Here is a 20,494-nt window from a genome sequence, read left to right as displayed (position 1 = left end):
TTTAAGTGTCTTTTGCAAAGCATTTCACATTAAACTTAAGTTTCTAAGTGACTTCCTTTAGAGCCTTCTTGTTCAGATCTTTTCCAACCTCTTGTCTTTATGTGTTTGGCATGTGTGTTGTTTGATTAGGACACAAAAGTGGGAATGTTGCGTGTTTTTTTCTGTTTTTTGTTTTTTTGTTTTTTTGAGTCCTCTGCTGTAGAAAGAAAATGTCCTTCATGAGATGTTTGAAGCCTTCACTGCACACACAAAATTAAGGGGCAAACCCAGGTCTAGGAGCCCGAGCAACCCACCACCAAACAGAGAAAAAGACGTCGCCAGAAAGTCACCTTTGCAAAAAAGATGAAAACTATATCTCAGGGAGGTGGGGGGAAAAGGATGTTCTGTAAAATGAAAACACAAATGTCATCCAGAGTCCATATTTACAAACTAACAGAAAATATAAACATTATTGTATTTGGAACCAAGTCAAAACACCAGGAAGAGCTAAATTCAGACATTGATTAGATTCTGTATATATTTTTCAACAAAATAGGTCATCTCTTAAAAATAAACAATGGATCACTGGAACAAGTCAATTATTGATTGGTTTCCTAATGACAAATTAAGGCTTAGTTGGTTACCTTGTTTGATTAGAGGGTGTAGCATGCCTTTTCTCTATACATATTTCCCTTTATTGAGTTTGCAAAATCTCAACAATTGCACGTTTCAAAAGTTCAGGTTGATTTAGAATAAATATACATGTGTGGTTTTACCAAAGACTAGTTTTAAAAGTTCCTTAAGCCCTTTGAGGGGTGCAGGTTTCTTCACTACGTTAAAACAGTGTGTGGGTAACCCAAATGTCTCATTCAATTGTTAGCGTTGCTCTTGTTTTTAAATCCTAAAGTCATGTCAGGTTTCCTGTGAGAGAGGAGCTGTGGCAAGAAATATTTAAGTGTCATCAGCACAAAGGAGGTGAGTCTGTAAAGTCAGCTCTCGGGGCAGGAGGGGTGGGGTCTGAGACCTGGGGAGAGGGGAAGTGCTGAAAGGGGGAGACCCGGGTAAAGCTGCCGGAGGTGGAATTTCCCATCAGAGCGCGGAGGCCGTGACAGAGTGACTACCTTCTCTGGCTGCCTGCATTCCCTTGAACGCCAGCGACGCGGGAATGTCACAGTTGTGGGGGGAAAGTGGGGTGCCGCCGGCATGTTGCCACCCCGGTCCAGCAACGTAACCAGAAGGAGCAGCGCTGTAGGTCATATAAGGCGACACTTGGGCCGGGGTAGGGTAAGGAGCCATGCTGGATGCTGACACAAAACTGCTCACAGCTGGGAGACCATTTGGTGCCTGAGAGGAGCAGGGAGAGAGAAGAGGTGAAAAATAATCACTTTAAGGTAGTTGACTTTTCACAGGTTCTTAGGAAGAAGCAGAATGCAAGTCCTGAGTAAGCTAATCATGTTCAGACTCTGCTTTCTGATTTTGTTTCTGGATTTGACCTTAATTATATTCCAGAGGCACTCACAGTCTTGCTACCGAAACAAACATAATGCCAAAAGGCAAGATATTATTCTTTTCACAAAGATTTTGAGGAGGCAACAAGAAAATTTAAGGTATTTGCTTTTGCCATTTGAAATTATAGGAAGGAGACGCAGGATGAAGAAAGAAGAAATAATGATTAAACACTCATATAATGTGCTTAGCTATACACACTGCCTTTTGTCAACCTTCCCTGTACTTGGGTTTTATTTGGCTCTTTTGTTGAGGCATTTGTGAAGGGCCTGGCGTAGCTTTGATTTCCAGGGAAGAAGGACGCAGACTGTGGGCCATCACAGTAGAAACTCAAAATGAGCCCTACCTTTGTTAAATAAAATATGGGCCACATTTTTAAATGTCATGTTGAAAATGCCTGTTGGACAAAGGACATGCAAAACCAGGCAGTTTGTCTTGGAAGAGCTTTTGATGAAGATTGGGGATATTTTTTCCAGACTGAGCTATTTTATCATAAAGGAAACCTTCTATCCGAATATAAATGAACTGCATATGCATTATTTTGAAATCGGACAATTTGCTTGTGAAGTTTTTGGTTCCTGTGATGTGAATTTTAAAAGCCACATGAATAAATCTCTTGAAACGAATTTAAATGTAAAATCTTAGTTTGCAAACAAAATACAGCAGTGCTGGCAGGCAAGCCTCCCTGGAAACCAGTGCTCTCTTGGCATCTGATAAATTACTGTTGGTATCGTTACTATTAACAACATCAAAAACACCCTGATTTCTAATCCTGATTCTGGCATGAACACTCGGCATCCTTCTTCAAACAACTTAATTTTTCTCCTCAACTTCTGCATTATTCAGGAATAAAGAGTAAATCCTGTTTCCTGGTAGTGGTGTGCATGAAATAACATATAAATGTAGTTTCTGGTGAAAGCATGATGTAAGGAATAGGATAACTACTAGGAAAACATTTTAATCTTCAGAATTAGGTAAGTTAGACATATGTTAATTAGATACTTTCTCAAATTCAATTGCAACAAACTGTTTTCTAATTTAATTTATTTGGTTAATATTTTCACTCATCCATGATGCAATAATGAGGTCTCAAAAACTGTATTTTTAAAGCAGAATAGATAAGTAGGTTGCAGAATGACTCAAGGATTTCTGACAAAATAAGAATAATAGTAGAGGGGTTAACCTGTTTCCTTGGTCTATAAGATCACACACCTTAAGGTTTCCTGAGTATTTCCTATGTCACAGGCGCCAAGAAATACCCAAAATATTTACTGAATAATGAGAATTAATGAATTATAGCTTGTTATAAATTTTTGGATTTATAATAATTACAGGATAATATATAATGTGTACAACACAATATTCAATTGAAATTAAAATGTATTTCAAGGGTCCCAAAAGGTTATGCTGTAATTTTTAACAAAGAAGCCATTGCATCTCATCACTGAATACAAATGAAATCTTAACTTCTTTTTATACACATGAATATAGGTGAAGGAATTTAGCCATTTACCCAAGGCCAGATAGCAAGTCAATGGTCATATGTTAAAAAAATTTATCACCCCTGGCTGATGCTGGGTCCTAGTTAGCATTTTCATGCTGATTTTCTTGGACAATTAAAAGATAGACACAATTTAGTCTCAAACTAAAGCATCTTTTGAGATAATTTCTCATAAAAGATGTTTTCCTCTTCTACAACCTGATTCTCATTTGTAGATCCTCACTCTGTTTCTTATCCCCAAAAATCTCTTTTCCCCCTCTTTTGAGAATGGCTCATTTCTTCTCTCCTTAAAGGAGACACACTTTAAGACTCTTAGGAGATGAGTGTAGAAATAAAGAATTATCGAATTATCTGCAATTATCAAATTGCAGAAGAAATCTGCATTGCATAGAGATTATAGTTCTGAACATTTTTATTTAGTTTTTTTCCCCCAATAACCTATAGGAAATTAGTTTCGAAAGGAATCAGGTGTTCATCTCTGTATTTGGTCCCATCCATTCTAGCATTAATTAGTATTTTATACTATTGACAGCAGTGCATACCAAGAATTTAAAAATAAGAATAATAAGAAAATGGGGAGGTTAACATTAATTTTAAAATAATTACAAGTGCATACGATTAAAAGATGTAATATTATATGTGACAGAAACAATGTTCTGAAAACCTGTTGGGGAGTTCCATATTTTATCACAACTTAATTTTTCCTACCCATTCTTTTTTCTTTGTATTTTTTTCTATCACCCAAAATTGTAGTTCTCTCTGAAATACTTGCTTGATCATTTTCCCTTTCCTCTCCTTACACTCTTGCCTTCGGAATCTCTCTTACTGCTTCTCAATGTGCCCCCTTTCTTTGGGGCTCTTCAGCTTTCTACTGCAATGTCACCAATCCCCTTACATGGACCCAATACTTTTTGCCCAGAGATATTCCTCCTAGAATATGTTCTTCTGAGAAACCACACTGAATCCATCTTTCATCTTAGGCAACTCTCCTGGCATTTAGGGGGAGGCAGAACATTGGATTTAGGCCTGCATTATCTTCACTGGCTTACTTATTCCATGACTACATTCATTTCTCAAGTGTAAAAACTATTACTAATTTCTTCCATATTTGCCTCATTTCTCATACTTAAGGCACCAAACTTGCTTTGATATTATTATTCTCATTAATTAGTATTAAATATTTCAACATTCTCTAAAATTCACAAAGTATTTAGGATCATTTTCCTGATGTAACCCCTCTCTGTATTGCAGGAAGGAAAAGTTGGAAGGAAGCTCTGAGAGGATTAGCCTCATATTGTAGAAAAAGGCAAGGGAAGGCTAAAGAGTTTGCTGAAAAAAAAAAAAAGACAGGATAGAAATCTTGAACCTTAAACAGTATAAAAATAGCCCTTAGCTTTCCCTCAGGTTAACTTCTGAGCTAGTTTTTGGGAAAAAAAAGTTTGCCTTTAATTTTAGTTTTTCTTTTTAAAGTTCAGATTTAGGAATTTAGAAAAATAGTGTAAGCAAGATGAGATAACATATGTGCTTTAAAATATACCTGTCTCTTGCACCTTCACTGTCCATTCATTCTGGTAACTCAATAAACACAACAATTTTCTCACTATTAATTTTGAAACATGGCATTAGTAAAATATATAAATCTCTACTGGACAAAATAATTGTTATTTATGAAGCAATCATTGGAAGTAAAATTTTCCACTGCAAAGGAAAACAACTACAGGTAGCACTAATGTTTGTTTATTCTTTCCAGTAAAAGAGTACATGACTTAAACTTCCCAAATCTGTTTAATGTTTTCAGTGAAGGGCATGTAATTAATCTGAAAAGCTAGTTAGGCTGAGTAGAGACTACCAAATGTACACCATAAATATAGTGGGAGCAAACATGCCAAATTACTCTATTTAATTGGATTGTAAATATTATTTATAAATCAACCATCATATGGAATCCCAAGGGAAGAGTAAATAAATTTTCCAAATGAAACCCCAGCAATGGGCATGTAATGGAAAGCTCATTTATGAAAATGACTTTACCTAAAAATTCCATAAATATAAAGGGTTCAATCCATCAACCCCTTTTTTCATGTGGATCTTCCATTAAAGCCTATGAGAATTCTTTCCTCTAAAGACTGTGCAAGGGTCCTCACTGACCTGAACTATATTCTACCTAATATTGAGAAGGAGATTTACTAATACAAAGTACAATAGACCGAATTGCATACCCTGGAAAAAATAAGTTCCTTGCTTTGTTGAGAATTTCTTAGAAAAAGACACACTTCATTCCACTGACATTAAAGGAAATTGTCTGGAAAAAAATACATGAGATGCAATGTATTTCTAATAAAGGTTATTGCCAGAATGAATATGAGTAGGAGTTTTCATTTGACTTGTTCTAAAATGTTAGAAATGTCGACTTGCCAGCTTTCAGAAAATAACTTGAGTGAATATGTTGAGAGGCTGTTTTGGCAGAGGGCTAGATAATAAACTGTTTGAGGACAGGGACTCGCCTTAATCATCTAGTATTCCCACAAGATGGGACACATCATTGTTATTTCATAAACATTTGTAAACCTAACTGAGTGCAGGTTTGTAAAAAAAAAAAAGATGTGATACACTTGCTTTAAAAATAAAAATAAAAAATCTAGCCACCCTTTATCACAGAACAAGCATTATACTTTAAGCAAGCAAAAGGAACAAAGCTGTTGAAAAGAGTAAATAAAACTTCTAACCTAGCCATTTCATTATTTAACTTATGGTTCCGTTTATTCCCCACCCCACCCCCCACCCCCCAGAGACTACGGAAATGCATTAGTATCCAAACACTTGTGACCACGAAAAAAAAAACTGGTATGACAACCATCTGGCAATCAGAGATTATAGACTATCCTTTAAATTCTGGGAATAATCTACTCACCATTTTCTCTCTTGAAGAAAATACAAATTACAGTGCCAGGTCCTCTACCCCAAATCTTTCACACCCACCAGTTCTACATGGTCCTCCCCTTATGATAAAATGAATTTACCATGGCTATGTAATAAAGTAGATTTAGCCACAAATAGAGATGTGCTTCACCTAGAATTTCAATTTCAATATTGTAAGTCAGATAAAGATTTGGATCTGAAAATAAACAAGATTTTCTGTCCTTTTGTGTAAAATCATTTTTCTGTCATTCTTCCTTTCTTAATTCATTATGCAATGAACTGTTAAAAACAAATCTGATAAAATGAAAGGACGGTTGTAAATATGGTTTCAACATTCATCCAAAAGGATCTTAATTTTGCTTAGTTACCACATTAAAGATCTAAATGTCTCTGAGGAACAGGGAGCTGCTTTTTAAAAAACTTTTTCTAAATGTATGTGTTTCCAAAATGTTATTAAAATTAATGTATGTCTAAAATTTTAATTACCTTTTTGTTAATATTTTATTTGACACATTTTACTGATATGTAACCATTAATTTTGTTTTAAAACACCACTGGTTAAGTTAACCAAGTCAAAATATATTTGTTATAACAGCTAACATTATTAATTTCAAACACTATTAACAGTCACCTAAGATTTCATTCTCTTTTAAATTATAAATTACTTAACACCAAATTATTAACTTTGTCTGATACGAAGAAAAGTTCAGTGCAGGTTCATTTATATTTTCACAAGACCAATGTGTCTACAAGGATAGCCAGTTTTTAAAATAATGCACTATAAAATTGCATTCGTGATTGTGATTAGTAAGGGTTTGGGGGTTAGTTTATGTCAATAAATTCAATTTTTTTCACAATTTAACACAGAACTTACTTTTTCTAAAGTATGCAGGTATTTTTCAAATTCAAGTATTTATAGGCTATTCTCCATTTCTGACATGTCAATTTGTAGCTAATGATATATTAAATTTGCTGCCTGAGTTACCATATGCTACCAAAAATGAAGATATTCAACATTTATAAATCTAACATTCAGATTATTCTTAAGTACAGTACCAGATATACAATTTATTTTTCCTGAAAAAGTATGCCCAATTGTAGAAAATTGTTCAAGAACTATACAACTATTTATAAACTGTTTAAATAAAATGTAGCATCAATTTGTTAAGTAACATGTAAATGAGTAGATATATTCTAACCCTGTTTCTCTATACAGTAGAATGTTCTTCTGCCATGCAATTGTGTTCAATAGGGGTTTTATGCATTCAACAGAAGAGAACCAGCCATTAGGAACTAGAGAACATTGTTGCCATTTAGAATTAGATGAGATCAAGGATTTCTAAACCAATATTAAATGCGGGAGAAAAAAAAAAAACAAAATAAGTAAATATTTTTCATCTTTCCCCAGAGGACTTTTGAATGGCACTATATCAATCACAGTGTAATATAAAGTTTAAGACAAGTTTGGTATTCTAAATGAATGTCTCAAAATTAAAAGATAAGCATGTATATAGCTGAAATGTGCATAAGGTACTAATTACTAAGAATCAGGCATCTTTCTCTATAGTAAAACAGTAGCACTAGATTACAGTAATCAATAGGTTCCTATAATCAGTTGTCAATTCAGCCCCTTTGGTAATTTTACAGGTGTCTTCTGGGAAAATATTATGCTCTACGCCCTATGACTCTGAATTCTCAATTTCTCCCTTTATATGCTAAAGTGAAACTGGTATCATATAATACTGAACTATATATTAACAATCATAAATGCCTTGAAAATATGTGCAAAAATTTTGAGAATTGTTTGTTTACCAAAGACCCTCAAAGTTTGTTCATAGTACAAATGGAGGAAAAAACATTATCTGAGTTTATGTTTTGGTTGGAATATACTGATAATGTTTTGAAGAACTTTAAAAAATAAAGCTGCCCTTTGAATATTGCTAAGAGAAATGCACATAAATATGCAACACACCTTACCTTTTCATGTTTGTTTTATTAATACATAATTTTGTCCCCAAGGAAATCAGTGTCAAAATTCCAACATTGCTCACAAAATGACACAGTCTAGGTTTATGTGCCTACCTAAAACAACTTCAGGACCAAGCACTATTTTGATAATTATAATAGAGTATCTTCTAATTTCCATTATGCTTACAAGCTTTTCAGTGTTTTCAAAATTACATTATTTGAATTACCTTAATGTTGCGATTAAGAAATTTTCAAACATAAGTTTAATATAAATCAACTTTTTCTTCTGGGTAAAAAAATTCAACTTGTTCTCTTAAGTATTTAGAGCAATATTTGACCATTTATTTCTTTTAATTACTTGATTTTTTTTAAATCTGAGAATTTAGTGATATGATATTCAGAATATAAAATGTAATAGATTTTTAAAGTTCAGAACATATAAAGTATTTGAACAATGTTTTAAATTGTTTATTTTATTTAAATTTTTACCAGTTTAGTTTTGAGTTTGCATAGATTAACATTTCTAAACAAGTTAAAAATCTAGAACTATAATTCAAGGAAGCAAAATTGAAAACAATTATAAAATATTTTTGGACTATGAGACAAACTGGGTTCATCAACCACATGTGGGATTTGGAATTATTTTTGAAGCCTATATGTCAGGATGTTATTCTAAGAAATGATGACCTAATAAAAATTACTGAGCACCTATTAAATTCTTGCTACTCTGCTGTGTGCTTTAGATACATCCAATCGTTTATAACAAAATTCCTTGACACTTTTTCACTGAGCTCTCTGAACAAAGTATTATTCTGATAAAAATTGTTTGCTATTAAAAGTCAATTTCTAACCTCCATTTATAACCACAGGTAATATTTAATGAATGCTTACTGTGTGCCATATGGTTGCATTGTCTCACTGAATCCTCACAACATCTCTTGAGGTTGGGACTATTATTTCCTCATTTTACAGATGATGTAAAGGTTAAATAACTTGCTTAAGAGGCAGGGGGTGGGAGTCCTAACCAATGTACTCTACCGACTCTTCTTTAGGATTTACTGGCTCTTTTGTAAAAGAAAACGACATACTTTCTTAGGATTTCTCAGCATTAGTAAAGAAAGGAACTCTCCCCTTGCTCCTAGGTTTCTGTGATGGCCAATTTGCCTTGGAAGAGGTACTAAAAGTATACTGACTGTATATTAACACAATAAAGAAATCTGCAAACCCACTGGGGAAAATTTTTAATGCCTTAAGTTTCGTTTTTTTTTTAGCGTTTTGAACTCCGGACTTTGACGTGGTGATGAATTCAGACTCTCGAGCTTTTGTGGTGGTGATTGCCTAGATTTCCTCAGGAGAAAAACACGGTGTTTGAATAATTTTTTTTGGAGAGTTGGGAAGGGACGAAGGGGGAAGAAAATTTAAGCGGTCCACAGCCAGTCGGCGTAATTTTAAGTTTTCTCACTGACCTCCCTTGGGAGACTACGACGTGACCGTTTATCGGAAAACGGTGACTTTAATAAGTTTATCTTGTTGCCCCTCTGGACAAGCCACGTGGGAAATGTCCAGGCGTGAGGACCCCGCGGTCTCCGCAGCTCCCCGACTTTGGGGCGTGCGTCTTGCGAGGGTCGGAGCCATAGGAGGCTGCTCCCGCCAGAGCTAATTTGAGAACCCGGGAAGCTCCGGAGGTCTTTCGCTCTTTCTTTGGTTAACTATAGCCCTGGTCCACCCAGCCGAAAGGGCTTCAGGAGCGGTCTCCCGGCGCCTCCAGAGGCCATTCAGACCTAAAGGAACTTCCCTGGCCCGCGCCTGGCAGAGCCGCCTCCGGAGGCCCCCAGTGCGCCACGGGGAGGATCCTTTGTCCCCGCCCTCGTGGCAGCGACCGGTCATCGGCCTGACCTTTCCCTCGTTCGAGGCTCAGAAAGGAATCTAAGTCCTCCTTCACCCCAAACCCCGCCGCCACGCGGGGCCCGCTCGCCGCCGCGTCCCAGGCCACGGAGGGACCGCGCGCCTTCCCACCCGGCCCGGCCCTTGCCTCCTCACCTGACCGTACTTGGCTTCCTGCTCCAACGCTCCCTTCTCCAGCCCGTTCACCGCGTGCGGGGCGGCGGGAGGGAAATTGTTGCGGCCTAGGCTGCTCCACTCCTCCACCTTGGGGCTGTGGTAGGGGGAGCTGTCGCTCACTCCTGGGGACGAGGAGAAGGCGTCAGGCTGGAGGCTCAACACGCGCCTTCTCCGGAGAGCGCAAGGGCTCCGACCTCGCGTCAGCCCCTTGCTCTCCAACTCCCGCTAGCACTGGGTCCAGCCGCGGCCTCCTCTGCTTCCAGCCCAGGGCCTGGGTGGATTTTTACACTTCTCAGAGTAGGCCTCGCCAAGTTCTTTCACCCACGCCTGCGGGAAGTTAATTTTTTCTTTCTCAACAGGCCTCTGATTTTCTCCTCCCTTCCTCGCTCCCCCGGGAAAATGAGTGGAAGAAACCTGAGCGTTTTCCCAAACCGGGGAAAGAGCCCAGAGGTTGGATGCATTGTTGTGCCCCCAATCCTAACCAGGGCCGACTGGCGGTAGACAAAGATCTGGGACTGGTGCGGGCTGGAAAGAGAGAGGAGAGTCCTGGCCTATGGGTGCCTGTGTTGCTGCACAGAGACATCCAGAAAAATGCTCACTGCGCTGTCGGGCTCTGGTAGTTGTGTAAACAGATGGAACAAAAGACCTACAAAGTCCTTTGCAAACAAATAACTAAATGATGCCCACAATATACATGCAAAATATGTGATTAGGTTTCTGTCCTGGGTATGCATACGACTATGCTTGATGCTATATCTTTACACATTAAATATGCAAGGTTAGGTACATATGACTCATTAAATAAATCCTACAGGTGCCACTCTAAATGCCACGAGTGGCATTGGCAGGGTTATAGAGAGAGGTTTGTGTTTTGTTTCGTTTTTTAATATAAGAAAGAAAAGGAAATAGATTGAGAAAACGAAAGTAGACTTAAGTGTTAACAAAAGGAGTAAAGCCCTCAGTTATCCTTTCTGTTAATAGAGATACAAAGAAAATTATATGGTGTAAAGCGATTACCATGACACCTAGGGCTGTGCATATTGAATCACTGGCATCTTTATGAGACCAAGTGTAATTTTAAGGGGAAGATATTGAAAGACTACCAGCAGTCTATTTTTGTCTCTGTGACCTATAGCTGGAAGAGCATGTTTGACAAAGCCACTGTAACTTGATTTTAAGTACTTCCATCTGACACAGGGCTTCGAAGGGGCAATCAGTTGGTAGAAGGCGTTATATTCACAAAGTAGTCAGAAACAAGGTTATTTAAAGCTGGCATTCAGAATCAACAAGATACAGAATGAAGAATTGCTCCTCTCCATTATCCAATAGTTTCCCAACTGACATTTGGTCTGATTGTAGGATCCCTAGGGAAGAAAGGTTTTCTTTTCAATTCTGCCAGCCTTTTTTTGCTATGCCTTCCGCTTCCCAATAATTAGATTGTATTCCTATTTGCACCAGGAAACTATGTTTTGGCCCAGAACTGTCTGTCTCTCTTTGCCTTCCCAGACAAAAGGCAGTCAGTGGCACAAGCCTGAAGTTATCTTAAGAAATTGAGATCCCCCTGCGAGCCCCCGTTTCTGCTGATCTCACACTTTCCCATGAACAGGGGCTTCCTTTAAATGTCAGCGAGGTCAGTTTATCCTATAAATCAAGGGCAAACTCTCTCCAACTAAAGCTCAACCATCTCCAAATAAGACAAAACTAGGATCTTAGAAGGAACTTGTAAATTCACAATCAAAAAACAAGATGAGAAATCAAGGGCCCTACTTTAATTACTTAATAAAGTGATAATTATGCCAATGTGATGGCAACCAAGAAAGGCAGGAAATAATTAAAGGAAGTTTTTCCCCTTTCCTATTTAGTTTTCCTCTGAGATTTTTCAACTTTGGGCTGAGAAGTTAATAAGGTAAGCTGTATATCTCTGCATTGTTTGAATTCTGCGTTTGGGGCATTTTGGCTTGCTTTTCTTCCTACGAAGAAAGAAGTTAACGCCAATTTTTAACAACGCAGTAAAAGAAAATAAACTCGGGTCTCCTGCGGAAGCCCAACTGGGCAGGAGGGCTTGGGGAGTCGTTCTGACCACGCAAAAAAAAAACGCTCGCGACCCGGCTAGGTCAGGGGTGAGAAAGCAAAGAAACAGTGGGGTAGCACCGCCGAAAACGTGCAGGGGCAACTAAATGTCTGTTCGCATTCCCATGGACCAGGGAACCCCTAGGAAAGTGGCAGGCGCAGGGTAAAGCTGGAAAGACTGAAGAAAGGGCGGCATGGAATCGCCCTGCATTTTATTTCCATCACCGCAGTGGTTGGTGCCACTTGTAAGATATATATTTCATTGTGTTAAGGCAAAGAGAGAACGATTAGATCGAGAGAGGAGTAATAAAGCAGAAAATTAGTCCCGGAATGAACTACATGCAAGTTACAAGTAATAACTTCTGGACCTCTGTTTCCGAGGAAAATGAAGTGAAGCATAAGAATGAAACCAATTAGGTGACATTTGAACTTTCTGCCTGAGCAAATTTGGCCTGATTGCCAGAATCCAAGAAGGCGAACGCTGCAATTTCCACAGCTTGCTCCACTACTCGCAGCCTCATCTAACACGGGAGCAAGCTGCCCGCAGCGGAGTCCGAAGCCCGCAGACCCACGCCTGCTCTGGTCTTCCGGGCTGCGCCCCAAGTCCGGCCCCGGCCGCTCTCTCCAAGAGAGCTAGCCGGGCTGGAGCTGCCACGGCGCAGGGGGCGGGGGCGGGTGGAAAATGCGAAACATGTGTTGGGGGTGGGGGGATGTTATGGATCTGGTAGTTTGAGATGAGGCAGGAGACTGTGTGTGGCAAGGAAACGAGGGGCATGAGTTTCAAGTTAATGAGATCAGGGCACCCCCAGGGAGGACTCCTTACGTTTCCAAAGGAAAAAGCCTCAGGTGGTGGGATGGACAGAGGCCCGGAGGCCGCAGATACCGGGACCCCCACTGCTGGGCGGGTGGGGGTGGGCGGAGGATGTAGGGAACTGTATACTAGCACACCCCGGCCCCGAGCCCTTACCTTGGTCGGCGATGGAGCGGATGCCCAGGATGTCGGTGACAGAGTGCGAAGAGGGCCAGGTGCGAGGCATGGCCACCGAGCCCGGGATGGCGGGCACCCCGGGAGGCGTGGGGACTTTAGCGGCCGCCGCTGTGATCGGGCTGGGGTAAGAGTAGATGTGGTTGTAGGGCAGCGCGGGCTGCGGCGCTGGTTGGTGCTGCTTGTACGAGTCGTAGTGGCTCTGCTGAGCCAGGTTGCCGATCTTGTTGCGCAGGATGCGGCTGATGGAGCTCACCGAAGGCACGTTGTACTTGTCGCACACGCCGTCCGCAAGCAGGCGGTCCCGGATCTCCCAGGCGAAGATGCCGGGATCTCTCTGCTTGTAGGTCCGGATGTGTTTCACCACGGTGGGGGTTGTGACCCGGGGCTTGCTACCCCCGATAGCCCCCGGCAAGATCGAGCCAGTCTCGTTGTAGCGCGCCAAGATCTTGCTGACGCAGCCGTGCGAGACCCGTAGCTGGCGGCTGATGTCACACGGCCGGATGCCCAGTTGGGCCAGTTCCACTATGCGAAGCCGGATGGCGTTGGGCAGCGGCCTCCCGTTCACGAACACTCCTCCCAACTGGTTCACCTCCCCGAAGGCTGGCTCTGCAAAACGAACACACGGCGCGCGGGGAAGCGCACCCGCCGCTTGGGACAGCCGTCTGCCACTCGGCCTCCGCGCGCGTCCGGGAACAGGGCGAACCCACCCATCCTGGACCAAGGGCAGGGTCTGTCCCCAAATCATACGGTTCCCGAACCTCGTGAAAAGGCCCAAAGCTGTCGCAGTCCGGTACGGCCCCTTCCCTCATTCCCGCGGTGCCAGTGGCACGAAAAACAAGTAAACTGGGGGAGACTCAGGGCCGCTCCAGGTGTTCGATACTGTCGGGGAAATCGGTCTTGACGCCTGCAAAGGCTCTTTCTCGCCTGCTCGGAGCTAAAGTCCGTGGACTGCTCCCCCTCGATCCCCAGCGCCCCGCCTGGGGACTCGCGCAATTAGACAAGGTCTAGAGGAAGCTAGAGGGTGTTTTGTTTGTTTGTTTGTTTTCTGTTTTGTTTGCATGTGTGCGTGTGTATGAAACAAAATTTGATCTGCCACCAGGGTTGCGGGACTTGCTGATGCCACTGCTCCCTTCCCTTAAAAACAGAAAATGGCATCAACAGCAACCCAGCAGCCAGCGTTCAGACTGAACTGCTGTGCGCCGCTGACCCTTAGCGTGTTCCTACAACGTGTAAGAACACGAACAAAGTCAATAAGAAGAGTGTGAGCGCTCAGTGGTGCGCGCCCTCGCGCTCCCTCCCTCCCTCCCTCTCTCACCCGCTCGCTCCCTCCCTCCCTCCCCGGCTCTGACAGCGTCCCCCGCCGCCGCTCACCCATTGCTCCGAGCTGTACACCAACAGGGCCCCAGTTCCGCACTCCCAGAAAGAAACTTTTTGCACGGCTTCAGTGGCCCGGCCTGACGATGTCCCGGGCCGCCGGTGCCTCCGCTTCTCCCCGGGAGGAGGCGGCGAGAGTACGAAAGGAAGGAGTAAAAGGAAGTCTGTGCCCTGATGAAAGAGGCTTGAGTTCTGCATTTCAATCTAAGCAGCAACGTGGGCTGGGCTGAGCGGGGCCGGGCGGCTCGGTCTATCACTCACTAGGGACACGCCCTCAGAAGGCGGGCCGGAGGGCAAGCTGCGCAGTGATTGGTGTGGCGCGGTGAGTAGCAGGGCAGTGGAGGAAACTCCTTCCGCTGTCTCTTTCAGGCTTGCTCCGCACCTGGGTGACTAAATACAATGAAATGGGTGTTTGACATCTTCCCAGGGGCAGCTCAAACAGACAACAAAATCAGACTGGTAAAAATGCTGAATAAGCAAATGAAAGCGTTTGGTTCAAATATGAGTGACTCAAAGGGAAAAGGGGCTGAGGGGACATCTTCAAGGAAACCACCGACGTCTGGGAATTGAAGTTAATTCTCCAGGTGGGAGGCGGGTGTCACCTTTTATGACAGGGGTCTTAGAATAACTTATATAAGACTCGAAGGGGCTGCCAGGAGTGGAGAGCCGTCACTGACCGATCCTGCTCTACTCCAGGCCACACCAGGAGGGAGCAGGTGTGAGAAGGTAGGCCCGTTGGAGAGACGCGGACATCGCCAGGAGGCCGAACCCGAAGCGGGGGGCTAAGGCTCTGGCCCAGACAGGGGCCCTTTCGGTTGCCAGCTCCCCGCAATGGTCCCCTAGTGGATTCACCTAAGAACGGCAGGGCCAGTCGCTGGTCACACGCTCCAGGCAGGTACCGCGCGTTGTGCGGAGATCTTAACTGCGGGCTAAAGCGAGCGCTTAGCCCACCGTCAGCTAATTGCGTATGCGTAGGAGCCTCACAGCCCAGGGCCGTGCGCCACCACGCTCACACACCCTACTGAGTCGTGTGTTCTAGGCACTGGCGTTTGTCCGGGTTCTCACCACCAGTGAGCTGCAGCAAAGTGGTTTTGTTTAAATATGACAGTGCCTTGGTCCAAAGAAGGTGAACACTAAGCCTGCACATGTATTTAATTCCTGCGTCTTCGATTTAGCTACCAGAGGCCTTGCGGTTCTTTGCCTGCTTCTGCATTTTCACTTTCCTTCACTGTAAGTCTAATCTAAAGTGTACTGTAAGATTTTTGGTGGCCAAACTTATTCCTCTTGAGTAGGGGTTGTGAAGAACATGAATCAAAATAAAAACAAGATGGGGAACAGTTTTTAAAGTGAATTTGGGAATTTGTACTGCTTCAGGTCAATGGTACTGGTATTGCTACTTGACAATCTCAAAGCACCTTGTGCACACGGAATTCCGGCTGATCCTTCACAGTCTGAGAGGTGTGTACGGCTGGGTCTTTACACACAGGGAAACTGACTGGGCCCAGATCCCAGGCCAGTGACAGGAACTCAGGAAAAACTAATGGTCGACTGTGCTTCTTGAAACTAACAGCGAGCTCCCGATTCTCACGCTTCAATGGTGGGGCCACTTTGCGTTGGAAATTAGAGGTAGGAAGGATTTGAAAGATAAAGGAAAGATGGGTGCAAGTACCCTTAATTCTATACTGTCAGGATCTTCTTGTGAGACGTCCCATAAGTAGCACTTGTCCTTTTTCAGTTTTAAATGTTTAAAGTCTTCCCGACTTTTGACTTGATAGCTTTTTCGGCCTGGCCCAACCCCCAATCCCTGTTATGTGACACTGCATGGCGCTTCACAACGTGAAGGGCCTTCGGGATTCCAATATTTTAGAAGCAGCCACTTCTTGGGGCTGGGGTGTAAATTAGCGGAGATTTTGCGCTGTCTGAGGGCAGCTAAGGACTTTGCCTTAGGCTTGCGCGAAGGAATGGACATGCTCGGGTTCTTGATCGGGAATCCCACTGACACACACACCCAGGCACACATAGTGAGTGTCGAGCTCTGAACGGACCTGTACGCGGGTTTCGTGGGCCGAGAGAAAGCCTTGCGGACTCTGCGGATCTGCTATGCAGGTTAAAAAAAACAAAATGCTCCTCGCCTTCCTTCTGGCAAGACCCAATGCACCACTGGGTGTCTGGGGTCTCTGTGAGGGCTTTATCGGAGTGATACACTGAGCCGCATGATTTAGAGCACGGCTAGGTGACCTAACTCGCAACTCCCTCTGGTTCGCCCCAAACTCACTCAACTGCCATACATCTCCCGCGCTCTCGCACAGGTCCGCTCCCACCTCTTCGTTTCCACCTGCTAGACTTGGCTGTGGCAGCGGCGGTCCCCCCAGGAGAGCGGAGGCAGCTTCCGGCGGGTCCGAGGCAGATGCCTAGCTCCCCTGCCCACCCCAATGCCCCGCAGGCCCCCTCACGCTGGCGGGTGCTGGGCATTTTCCGCTGGGTCCATTCTCCAGAGCGCGCGCTTAATTTTCCGTGCTTTGGGGCACTAAGTACCGCGGCAAGCTGAAGCCCGATTCTGGAAGCAAAAGGGGCTGACATTTCAGCAAACAGGCAGGGGCAGTGGTGCTGAACCCTCCGGAGGGCGCGCCCTAGTGCAGGGGCGAGATCATCAGCGGCTCGCTGAATCCAAGAGAGAGCCGGCTAGGTCCGGAGCCTCCGACTGAATCTCGGCAGGGAGGCAGAGAGACACAGAGACAGAGATACAGAGAGAAGAGAGAATGGGAACCCAGGGCCAGTAAATCTCGACGGTGGGCATAGGATGCAGGTCTGCAAGGAAGAGCAAGGGTCAGCTGGGGTCACCGGGAGATCACATAGGGATCCAAGAGAAATTTAAGAAAAAAATAAAAACACAACTATTAAGGCCTATAGCTGACTCAGACGGGGAGAAGCCTTTCCCTCGGCCCTGGGAAGGCCTCCTCCCGAGAGCACCCGTTTTCTGGGTAAATATTTACTCAGTGAGAGACAGAAAGCTGGCCGGACCGGAGGGTGTGAAGGAGTGAACCACACGGGTTGAGGATACCAGCAGGCCCCGTACTGGCCGGGATAGACCTGTACCCCAACCTAGAGGAGCCGGGGCCTGGCATGCCAGGGGCTGTTCGGCCGCGGCGCACGGCTGGGGTAGCCTCATTCCGCAGGGCACCTCGACGGGTGGACTCCCGCCCTGCCCCCGCGGGCCCAGGCCAGATGCTGTAAAGTTTCCATAAATCTGTCAGCGGTCCCAGTGCCGAGGGCGGTCACCTGTGGCGCCCCCCTCCCGGTCCTAGCGCGGTCTGAGGAAAGACGCGGAAAAGGAACAAGAATCTAACTCCTTCCGAGCCCGCGCGTCGCCGCCTGGCAGACGGCTGCCGAGGCGCTGGAGGCTGTTCGGGATGCTGGGAGCTCTTCCAACGCTCTCCAACCTTGACTGACCCCAGGCTGGGATTCTCCTCCCGGTGCCTGCTTCTCTACGTCTGCAGGTGGGCGATGACTACGGATGCCCAGCGCAGGGCAAAAGGGGAACCAGTGTATGAGTGCTGGCGGGGTGCGGGTGGGGGTGGGGTGGGGGTTCCTGCTGTTCCCAGTTGCAGTTATGACAAGCAAAGTGGGAAGAGGAGTACTAACCGAGCTGATTCCTCCAACACGCCCCTCTGCCGAGAGCAGATAGAACCGAAGACAAGGGCAGAATGAACTGCCCCAGGTGAGGATGGCCGTCCTCTCCGCCCACCTCGGGGAGTTCCACGGATCGGGAAGCATATAGCGTCCCAGTTCAGGGACAAGGGGTTTTCAGAGCAGAGTGACTTCTTTCAGCGGACTGAGCGGGAAATGAGGTAGAGGCAAAACATGGGATCAGGTTCCCCCACCCGAGCTCGAATGGGAACATCTTTTCGAGGGTGAGTGCCGGGTTGCACGCAGCGTGAGAGGAAAAGGGAGGCCTGGCCTCCCCAGACCGCGCCAAACCGCACTGCCAACGCTTGGGCGGCAAGCTCCAACCCGCAGCCGCGCGCAGCTATGCCCTAGCCTGGCAGGGTCAGCTGCCGCTCCTCCGCCCACTCGGTCTCCAAGCAGCCGCGGCCGCACGTGGCAGCCGGAAGCGCGCCCCGCGCCCAGGGCGAGGGAAGGTCCACCCTAGGCTGTGGGCCGGGCTCGATACGCTCTTGGAGCCGCGGGCGGGGGCAGTGGCTAAAGGGAACAGCCACCGCGCCGGGGTGAGGGGGAGTACAGCCCGCGGAAACCATCAGTCCCAGTCAGGTCCGCGGGGAGTGTCAACACACTGACCTGCCCGCCTGGACTTCGCAGGGTTGCCTCGGTCCACCCGAGCGCGGTGCTGAGGACGCGGCGGGACGCGCTGGCAAAGGAGAGGCCTTTGGGGCCCGGAGAGGAACCGAGCGCGGCCGGAAGATGCTCCGAGAGTCGTCACGGCCTATGCGCGGCTTCTTCGCCTTCCCATCCGACGGAACCTCTTGGTTCCACAGCCTTTCTTTGCTCCGCGAGGTAGCTAGGGCGGCAGCCTGCGGGATCGGACCCAAGCGCCGAAATCCCGGCCGGCGCGTGGTGGGTCCTCCAGCGTCACTCCCGAGCGCTGCGGAGCGCTGCGGACCGTGGGATCGACCCCGGAGGTTGCGAGCGCTTCTCCCCGGCTTTCTCCTTCCGAGGGCACGGGAGGGGCCTGTTGCCTCCAGAAACCCGCTTTTAATTCTCCGCCTGTCTGTTTCTGATCACCCGAGATTGGTTTTTCTGTTTGCTCACTCCTTCTGTTACAATAAAAACAATCCTCATTTCTTTTCAGTTTCCCATATTAGCGTCACACAGTAATTGTTCTCCATCCCCCACGTCCCCCCACCCCCCGTGTTGAAGGCGAGAGGGATTGCTAGTGCCCTCACATTGGAAAGTTTCCGGTTATATAAGCAAATCTTCCCTAAAGACTTCAAAGTAAAAATAAATAACGGCCGGAAAATTGCCGTGACCCTAACATCACTTTCTGAACGCAAATTACACCCATTTTGCAGTTTTCAACGGCGGAATTGCTTTCAGAAGGACGGCGCAGGGCCCCATGTGATACGGTTACGTTTGTTTATTAAATCCGCAAATGAAAGAACACGTTTTTGTTCAAGGGGGCAAAACTCGTGGCTGCGGGTCGTAAGAAACTGCGACAGAGGATCGGAGCCTGGCTGGGGGTCAGCGGGAGAGAGGGGCCCTGCGGGGAGGCCGAGAGGAGCCTTCAGTCAGAGAGAGGGAGACTTGGCCTTGTCAGGGTCGCAGCATCTGTAGAAGACGGGCGGCTCGATGCTGAGAGGAGGATACCATCCGCGGTCACCCAAGGGAATTGCAGTTGCACACGGGAAAAGCAGGGTTGCCAGGTTCGCTGGTTGAGACCCTGTCCTCCGTACTTCAGGCGTCCGTGCAGGGGCAGTGGGGCTGCGTCGTTCTGAAGACCCGGTTAGACTAACGTCTGTCGGGAACAGACAAACGCGAACTAGGCTTCGCCTCCAAGCCCGGGTTTCCCGATTTAAGCAAAATCACAGCGGTCGAGGTTACGTTGAGTGCAGCTTTATTGCGAGGTCTCGGTTGCTTGTAGGCTGGGAGGCCCAGGCCGCTGTACTCTGTCCGGGGCCAGACCGCCGGACGCGGGGCGCGGAGCGCCGGCTGGGCCATTCGCTGCTGACGGAGGAGACAACCCACCCCAGACCCTGTTCACATCATCTGAGAAGCCAGAATCAGCCCCACAGGCCGGAGCCTTCGCGCTGGGCACAGGCATTTCTCCCTTAATCCGTGACGCAGAGACCCATGCTCGTTCAGTGCGCGGTTTCCTCGCCTCACGCGTGGCGCTTTGCCCAGGTGAGTCGCCTCCCGTCCTGCGCGGCACCGCGGAATGTCCAGTCCGTCGCCTTCTCGGTGCTCACTATACCACCTACCAGTCCCACACTGGCCCCGAGAGCAAAGAATCAAGCAGCATTTTCCTCGTTACCGCTCTTCCCCCCTCCCCGAAAACTGGAAGCGGAGCTTGGGAGCAGAGGGTCGGGGTCGGAGTCACGGGAAGTTTCCCGAGGTCACGGAGTCCCTGGACACCTTTCTCCCTGCAGAGACCCCTCGTCACAGCGCCACCTACA

General features: G+C 46.0%; 1 protein-coding gene across 1 annotated transcript; it reads right to left on the bottom strand.

The window, feature by feature from the left end:
- Positions 1 to 160: 160 nt before the first annotated feature.
- Positions 161 to 13,801, bottom strand: PAX9 (paired box 9). The gene is made up of 4 exons (XM_037835188.1): positions 13,751 to 13,801; positions 12,972 to 13,704; positions 9,914 to 10,056; positions 161 to 1,323 (listed from the first exon to the last, which is right to left on the bottom strand). The coding sequence occupies exons 1-4, from the start codon at positions 13,799 to 13,801 to the stop codon at positions 1,069 to 1,071; spliced, it is 1,182 nt and encodes a 393-aa protein (XP_037691116.1). The 3' UTR covers positions 161 to 1,068.
- Positions 13,802 to 20,494: the final 6,693 nt, after the last annotated feature.

The sequence above is a fragment of the Choloepus didactylus genome, chromosome 4 (assembly GCF_015220235.1).
Source record: "Choloepus didactylus isolate mChoDid1 chromosome 4, mChoDid1.pri, whole genome shotgun sequence".
NCBI lineage: Eukaryota > Metazoa > Chordata > Mammalia > Pilosa > Megalonychidae > Choloepus > Choloepus didactylus.
This window is presented reverse-complemented; position numbering and strand designations above follow the sequence as displayed.

Bases quoted from the DNA above. Each gene is read 5' to 3' on its own strand.
- PAX9 (XM_037835188.1), bottom strand. From the start codon at position 13,801: ATGAGGGAAGGGGCCGTACCGGACTGCGACAGCTTTGGGCCTTTTCAC. The intron at 10,057-12,971 runs GTAAGGGCTCGG...CCTCGTCCCCAG, and splicing joins CCGCTCCATCGCCGACCAAG to GAGTGAGCGACAGCTCCCCC. The intron at 1,324-9,913 runs GTGAGGAGGCAA...TGCTCCTCTCAG, and splicing joins AGGAAGCCAAGTACGGTCAG to GCACCAAATGGTCTCCCAGC.